The 9,108-nt window shown below is 38.4% G+C and overlaps 1 protein-coding gene across 1 annotated transcript; it reads left to right on the plus strand.

Annotated features, from left to right (window-relative positions):
* The first annotated feature begins 8,389 nt into the window (after positions 1 to 8,389).
* On the plus strand, positions 8,390 to 8,815 carry LOC145111669 (uncharacterized). The gene has a single exon (XM_079047928.1). The coding sequence runs from the start codon at positions 8,390 to 8,392 to the stop codon at positions 8,813 to 8,815; it is 426 nt and encodes a 141-aa protein (XP_078904054.1).
* Positions 8,816 to 9,108: the final 293 nt, after the last annotated feature.

Consider the following 9,108-nt stretch of genomic DNA (forward strand, 5'->3'; position numbering starts at 1 on the left):
CGTCGCCTATCTGCGTAACTCTTCTGGCGACTCTGGGCCGTCAGTAACCTCTGCCTGACCTGCTGAATCTGCTCGGTCGTCTTGAGCACTATCTCAGTGATGCCCATCACTCTCTGTCCCACCTCTCCCCAACAAATAGGAGTCCGACACCTCCTCCCGTATAAAAGCTCAAAGGGAGGCATACCAATACTCGAATGGTGGCTGTTGTTGTAAGAAAACTCAGCCAAAGGCAGGTATGTATCCTAACTCCCACCGAAATCCATGACACATGCTCGAAGCATGTCTTCGACAGTCTGGATCGTCCGCTCACTCTGCCCATCTGTCTATGGGTGGTAGGCTGTACTGAAGTGCAGTCGCGTACCTAACTCCTCATGAAACTTCTTCCAGAACCTGTAAGTAAAACGCACATCCCGATCTGACACAATCGAGATCGGCAACCTGTGCCGAGATACCACCTCTCTCACATCAATCTCGGCCAATTTCTCAGCAGAGGAGCTCTCATTAATAGCAAGAAAATGAGCACTCTTCGTCAATCGGTCCACAATCACCCAAATCGCGTCAACTCCACGCGCAGTCCTCGGTAACTTGGTGATGAAGTCAATAAAGATCTGTTCCCACTTCCACTAGGGGATCTCCATAGGCTGCAATGGACCGTGTGTACGCTGATGCTCTGCCTTGACCCGGCGGCATGTCCAGCACCTCTCGACTACCCACACAACATCCCTCTTCATGCAAGGCCATCGGTAATCTCTCTTCAGGTCCAAATACATCTTAGTGGCCCCAGGATGGATCGAAAATCTCGATCTGTGCGCCTCTTACATTAGTATGCTACGTGCTCCGCCCGTATAAGGCACCCAAATCCGCCCTCTAAAGGTCATAAGCCCTGGCATGGTAGGGTGCAGCAGTAGTGGTATGCTGGTTAGAGTACCAATAGGTTGGTTATTGTCTATTGAAGTGCCCTAAGTGCTGTATGTAGTCATGTAGGATAGCCTGAGAACTATAGATTCAAGATTTCTTGCCAGTTCCTTGTATGGTTGTGGCTCTAGAGTAGGATCATCTGTTCGGGTGGCTATCTCACCTCTGGTTACTTATGGTTACACATTCCATGGAGGTTAGCTGGTAGCAGAGCAGTGTACTGTGAGAGATCTAGTAGGCGGTAGTGAGTTGTATGATTTATAATTGCTTGTATTATATGCCTACTTGATCCTTGATTGTTTATATGTCGAAATATGGTAGTTAATGAAGTTGAGGCGGTCCTATTGTGTGCTGTAGGCCAAGATACCATGTGTGGGATGACTGTAAGCCGTAGGCATGGAAGCTTGGGAAGAACGGTTGGGTTGAGGCGGCAGGCCAATAAACCCGAGGTATTCCACTCCGAAGACCGATTGGACCCGTTGCATATATGGCAATCCAATCGGGAGGTTGTGGGCCAGGGTAATCCAACTGGGAGGTTCTGAACCCGACATGTAATATGTATATTTGTTTGGTTGTGTGTGGTATTTTGGGGAAACTCATTAAGCTTTGTTCTTACCCAGTTGTTTATTTTTCACGTTCTATTCGATGATCGTGGGAAGGTGAAGGCGAAACTATACACATGTATCAGTAGCATTGACAATTTCGCGTTATTTATATTACTTTGATTTTCGATATGTAATTCGGAAAAAAATGGGTTTCTTAAAATGGATTTATAATTGGGAAGTTTTACCTTAATAATAATGAAAATTTTTGGTTGTGAAAATGGGACGTTACAAGTTGGTATCAGAGCCCTGGTTTGAGCGAACTGGAGGAACACTTATGTGAATCCAAACTCAAACTGGGATCCGAGAATTTTCACAAAATGTTTTTGAAAAAGAATTTATAAAAAGGGTTGAGTTAGGGACATGTGCTTGGTCTCTTGTCATGTTCTTGTTTGATTGTTGGATTGAGATCGGGAACGTGGGCCTTGACTTAACTTTGGTTTTACAGGAAGATGCGGTGTGTACAGTCAACCAGAGCCCGAATAGGAGAGTGGTTCCCAAAATACCTGTACTTGTTATTTGTGTTGAATTTGAACTTGTTGATATATGAATTGCTAGAAAATCATGCTAGTGGATAATCTAAGGTTCTTATAGGGACTGTTAGATAGAAGTGCCTGATTTGATTGTGTGATTGCTGCGTGTGTGTTGTATAGTTGTATATGGTCGGGATTAAATAGCCTTAGAATGATCGAATAGCCTTATTTCCTATTCCATGTTTGGTTGTGGACTTAGGGAAGAGTCGATTATTCGACAGTCTATCTGACCTCGTATTGTGTACAACAAGCATGCAAAAAAGCAACCAGTGGTGCGGAAGCGAAGATAATCCTAGGAAGAGTGCCTAGGAAGTTAGTTGTAGCTCGTAGGAGAAGTAGGTGTTAGCACACCGATGAGTGGTCTTGTGTAGTGAATTAGGACCTTGGGATGAATTCTGAATCGACCTCGGATAGGTGTGGAAGGTAGTATGGGCCTGTACTACTGAAATCACATGATCCATATGAGATTCAGGAGGAACCTCGAGGCTACTAAGGAACTAATAGGAGGGTGGCCTGGTGTGTTAAGCAAAGTGTTTTGATGTTTGATCTTTTCATGGTATATTTTCAGTATGGCGGCTATTGGATGCTCAGGATTGGGTGATGGTGGCACTCTGAGAGCAGGTCTAGATGAGGAGGAGATTCGTGGGATCATTGTCGCCAAAGTGGCCTTGGCAATCAGAGAGGTGATTTCGGATTTATTTGGGTTGGTCAAGACCGTGCTGATCGAGGATTTTGACCGACGCTATGTCATCCTCATGCAGGTAGCCACTGTCGTAGCCACATCAGCCGTTGCCATTGCAGGATCTCAGAGAGGCGGGGAGATGCAATGTTGAGAGTTCAGTTATACGAATCCTCCGGAGTTCAGAGATGACAGGGACCCAATTATCGATTTGAGACGGATTTCTGATGTAGAGGGGTTCTTCTTCACATGTTTGTGTCCCGAGAAACAGAAGGTGAAGTTTGCACTTAATCTTCTTCGTTGAGGTACGAAGGATTGGTGGGAGTTTGTGACTTAGGGATTTTCACAGGCAAAGCGAGCCGCCGTGACTTAGGAGCAATTTCTGGATATGTTTTGCGCTGAGTATGTTCCTCTTGTGGAGTGAGAGAAACTGGCACATGAATACCTGTTGGTCAAACAGACGATGAGGCGGTGACGGAGATCACCAGGATCTCTATGGAGATAACTCTTTTCTTCCCTGAGTATGCCGCTTCAGAGCAGACACAAATGTTGCGATACTTGAGTATGCTCAAGATGGAGATTCGAGAGTTTATATCATCTACTCAGCGGTACCGAATCTTGACCGAGATGCAGTCAAGGAGTAGGAGGAGGGAGATTGAGTTGGAGATTCAACAGAAGGAGGAAGGGATGTATTCAGGACAGTATCAGTCGGCGGCCAATTGGTTCAAGTCCGCCGACCCGGGTTCAGGATCAACTTAGAGAAGGAGATCCAAGTGTGGAAAGTGTGGAAAGTTTCATGATGGGAGGTGTTGATCTTTTATATGTCATAGGTGTGGCGAGAAGGGTCATTTTGGTAGAGATTGCAGGCAGAGTACTCGAGTTTGCTTCCATTGCGGCCAGGAGGGCCACATCAGAGCTCGTTGTCCTTTTCTCATTTTTAGTGAGGTGCTGAACCCTACACCCCTAGCTTGGTAGCATCCTGACGGTCTTCTTGACATTGTGTTTTGTTATTAAATTTACAATGTTATTGCAAATTTAAACAATCGACGGTTTGTTTTAGGTGTTTCATGAAATCCACTTACTGAGTAGGCAAAAAGTTAATGAGACTTCCACATATGATCCTAATTGGAAACATTAGACTTAAATTGAGCCCTAACATAGATCAATACTCATTTTCCCTTATTTACTCTTCTTTTCTTTTCTTAGAGCATCACAATTTTGTGTAATGACTTCCCAAAGTCGCTTAAGTGGTCTATATCTCAAAGTGGTGTAAGCAAGACAACGAAAGTTATCAACAATAACATCTCCTAAAGGAAACCTTCATTCCCTTGCTTTACACTAGGGGTGTTCAAAAATATCCGTATCCGATCCGAAAAATACGAAATCCGATCCGAAATTATCCAAAAATTCAGATATTCGCTTTTTCGGATTTGGATTCGGATAGCTATTTTATAATTTTTCGGATATTTTGGATATCCGAAATTCGATTTTTTTTTTACTTTTAGTTTTATTATTCAACCATGGAAATTAGTTATTAATTACTTAATGCTCATACTAAATGACATTAAAATAACCATAAACACTTCAAACTTTATGTATGTAATTACATACTTCTATTTTTTAAACGTTTTTGTTTCTACAATTGACATTGGATGTTGGTTCTAGTTTAACAATCATATTTGTTGGTGATTTTATATCACTAATGTTATTTAAGTGTAATGGGGTTAATTTGTTGATCAATGTCACTTTGACAATTATTGAACAAATTGGTATGATGCGGAGTGCACATTTGTTTAATTTTGTTTTTGTTGAAAGTATACTGCTATTTAGGGGTGAAGCCCCTGAACCGACGGGGGTCCGGGGGCAGCGCCCCTGGCGGGGTCCAAGGGGCAGAGCCCTGGCTTAAGTTAGTTTATGATCCATATACCTAGTTTTGTGATCCATATTCTAGACCTGAATTTAAGTTAGTTTATGACGTTTTGACAGTTTTAGGACATAAAACTGTCATGTGGCAATTTTAAGACTGAAAGTTTTTCTGGTTATATGATCATATCCGAAATCTGTTGTTGGTACTCTTCTTCTTCATAACATCTTGAACATTCTCTCTTCTGTTTTCTCAATTTTGAGTCTTATCCGATTAAAGATTGGGAGTACCACCCAAATACTTTAATCTGAAAGTGAAACCACAATTCTCAGAATTTCCAAGGCTATTTTATCCCGATTTTCTTACAATATTTATGTTACATGTTCATTCAAATATTAGGTATTTCCGTATTTATTGATCTCAACTTTTTTAATTTGACATTTGGTCTAGACTCTAGACAGCCTCTGGTTGTTTTAATGCCACGGTTCCGTAACTACATGTCTACATCTTAATTTGTCGAGTCATGATAATTACATAAATCGAAGTTGCTTTTGGATTAAACCATGTTCATTAATGTTGTTTTAATTTAAATCTTGTAACATTAATGTTGTTTTAATTTAAATCTTGTTTTGTGTTTTCTTATGTGTTGTGTTTAATTTAAGAATTTTTTAAGCTAGTGGACAATAGAGTTTGATAGTTAATGTTTTCTTAATGCTTAATGGTTCATAAGTTTCAATGTTTTGAATTGATACTTAACAGGTTTTAATTTGTTTAATTTGAGTTTCCATTTCATAAACTGTCAACAAATTGATAGGTTAATACTAAAGGGTTAACATTCATGGTTAATTTGATTAATATTCGATAGAGAAATCTCCAGAAAAATTCTAAAATTTTACCCTAATTTACGAAAAAGTCTCAAACTAAATTTTGTTTACGAAAAAGCATGAATTACCGGTAAAAATGGCGATTTGACCCCTACTTTCCGGTTTACCGGTTTTATTACTTACCTGTTTCACTAAAGTCCCATTATTTTACCCTAATTTGTGAATAAGTCCTAAAATAAAATTTACTGATGATTTGGCCATTTTCTCTATGTAACATACATTTTACCGATTTCATTGCTGACCCGGACGCCTGGTCATTAAATGAGATGATGAGATGGATATGTTGAGTTATATAATGCTATGTTTAGCATAAAACTTGATATCCTGATGTATTGTATATCTTTTTGGAACATAAAATGCATCCAACGAAGACTACAATAATTACATAAACTGACAACAACTGCGTTATTTTTTACGTTTATAAGAAATATCAAATTGTCTATCTAATCTTATGTAACCCAATATATCCATCTCATCAAACATCAACTCATTTTCTGCCATTTTTTCTTGGAAACACACATTTTATTGGTTTCATTGCTGACGTAGATACATAGTCATAAATGAGCCGATGAGATGGGTATCAAATTTTACAATAAATGTGACATTATATAACCCATCGTATTCATCTTATCAGCTAATTTAATGACTAGGTGTCTAAGTCAGCAATGAAACCGATAAAATGTATGTTACATGAAGAAAATGACCAAATCATCAATAAATTTTATTTTGGGACTTATTCGCAAATTAGGGTAAAATAATGAGACTTTAATGAAACATGTAAGTAATAAAACCGGTAAACCGGAAAAAAGGGGTCAAATCGCCATTTTTACCGGTAATTCATGCTTTTTCGTAAACAAATTTTAGTTTGGGACTTTTTCGTAAATTAGGGTAAAATTTTAGGACTTTTCTGGAGATTTCCCTATTCGATATTGATAATAAACTAGGTTTACCGGATATCCGATTTTGGTAGCCGAATCCGTATCCGAATTTTCAGATACGGATTCGGATATCAAAATCCACTATCCGAATTTTCGGATATCCGGTTTTGAACACCCCTACTTTACACCACTCTCAAAGCGTGCACAAAACCGTGATGATGTAAGAAAAGAAAATAAAAAGAAATAAAGGAAAGTGAGTACTATAGACATAAGAGTTTCAATTTAACTCAAATATTTGCGAATTAGGTTCAGATAAGGAAGCTACATCAATATTTTTTGACTCATTAGGAGATGAAAAAGTTAAAAACCTGAAACAAGTCGGTTGATTGCTTAAAGTTGCAACAAAATTGTTAACTTAGCGATTTAATGAAAAAAAAAACAAAATGTCAAAATCAAAATTTTGTATAAAAGAATAATATTGTGTAAAAACAATTTGCCCTAAAGAATATATCAATTTATATCACACCTACCATTAAGACAACCTTTTAACGATTAGAAAGAGCACAACTAAAGTTAAAAGAATAATTTTGTTCATGTTCTTATTGAGTTAATGGTTTTGCGGTATATGCTTATTGGGTCCAAAGCCTTTAGACAAATAGGGTGACACCACATATATATGTTCGTCAGTTCGTGCTATAAAGCTCATGTCTTTTTTGCCGGGCTTGTTTCATAATTTGTTCGATTGTGCATACAAAATGTAATGAGGATCTCAAATGTCATTGTTGGACTTGAGTGGGAGCCATTGTCATCAGACAATGGAGAATGTATGCAGGAATTTGGTACAAACTATGTTGATTTAAAGTGATGTCGTATCATACGTAAAGACATCTTTCTTTCAAATTAGGTACTCAAGATATTTTGCAGTGACAGGATCTAGAAAAATAATTACTTCTTAATATATATATATATATATATATATATATATATATATATATATATATATATATATATATATATATATATACATACTAGGTATAAGACCCATGTATTACATGGGTTCATTTAAGACGGGACGTTATGGGACACAACGAGCAACGATGTGGCTGAGGTGGAAGTCGGAAACGCGGTCATAATGGGGGGAACACCCCCCCCCCCCCCCAACTCGTTGCAGCTCGTCGCGGTGGATTTCGTGGCCGTTACCACCGGGTGAAACGGGAAAAAATTGGACCGTTGCCGTATTCAAACGTTTGACTTAATTAAAAAAAAACTTTAAAATTATTTATTCTTTTCCTATATAAATACCTATTATCTAAACAATTTTTTACACATAACTTCTCTTTTTCTCTCTATATAATCTCAATTATCTTCAAAAAATTATGGATCATTTTGACTCGTCCGATGATTCTGATGACGATATATTCTTCAGGATGATGTATCATTATTACACTAACGAGCAGCTACAACCAGACCCAACCCCGCTACTAACAAGACGTGCGACGTTAAACAGAAATCGCGAGGAAGGACACGAGCATCTATATTGCGATTACTTTGCGGATAATTGTATATACGGGGCGAAGGACTTCAAAAGAAGATTTCGTTTGAGTAGGAATGTGTTCCTACGGATCGCCAACGCCTTGGAAAGCCGGTATCGCTTCTTTACTACAGTTTTATACAATAAATACAAATGTACTACATGTTTCTTTTTAATTTTACAACAAATGTACTATATTATTCAGCTGTAGTTAATTTATGTTTAGGTATGAATTTTTTCAATTGAGATATGATGCTAGAGGTAGACGAGGGTTTACAATGTTGCAGGAATGTGCTGCAACTATTCGTTTGATGGCTATGGGGGAGTCACCCGACACCATGGATGACTATATGAGAATGTCCGAAAGAACTACAAGGGAGAGTTTGTATACATTGTCAAGGGGTGTTGTTGAAACATTTGGAGACGTGTATTTGCGGAAACCTTCGTTGCATGATTTGTAAGAATTGTATGCGGCACATGAAGAACGCCATGGGTTTCCCGGAATGATCGGGAACATTGATTGCACACACTGGAAATGGAAAAATTGTCCGCTAGCATGGAAAGGGAAATACGCAAGTGGTCATCACGGATCACCTTCGTTGGTTTTAGAGGCTGTTGCTTCTCAAGATTTATGGATCTGGCATGCATTTTTTGGGGTTGTGGGTTCCAACAACGACGTCAACGTTCTTGATCAGTCGCCAATATTTGACGATCTTTTGAATGGAAAGGCCCCGGATGCTCCTTTCACGGTGAATGGAAACAAATACAAATATGGGTATTACCTTACAGATGGAATATATCCTCAGTATTCCACATTCGTGAAGGCATTCCGCCACCCGGTTGAAGAACGAGACAAATTTTTTAATAGAAGACAAGAAGGAGCACGTAAGGATGTGAAACGTGCTTTTGGAGTGCTGAAGGCGAAATGACATATAGTTGAACATGCAACACGACCATTGGATTTAAAAATTGTTTTTATTATATGTTATTTATAATTTTTAAACATTATGTTTTATTTAAAAAATATTTGTTTAAAATAAAAAAAAGAAATTCGAAAAAAAATAAAAAATAAATTATAAAATGGAAAAAAGTTGGTGTTATAAAAAGATGCAACATGGTGACCATTTCCCTACTTGGTGTTATAACACCATTGGTAATGTGACATGTGAGGTGGCACCAAAATGGTGTTACATCTAGTTGCCCACACCATATGCTCTAAAAA

The sequence above is a fragment of the Lactuca virosa genome, chromosome 1 (assembly GCF_052849685.1).
Source record: "Lactuca virosa cultivar CGN04683 chromosome 1, Lactuca_virosa_CGN04683_v6, whole genome shotgun sequence".
In the NCBI taxonomy this organism is placed as follows: domain Eukaryota; kingdom Viridiplantae; phylum Streptophyta; class Magnoliopsida; order Asterales; family Asteraceae; genus Lactuca; species Lactuca virosa.

Coding starts and splice junctions, on each gene's coding strand:
- LOC145111669 (XM_079047928.1), top strand. CDS start 8,390: ATGATCGGGAACATTGATTGCACACACTGGAAATGGAAAAATTGTCCG.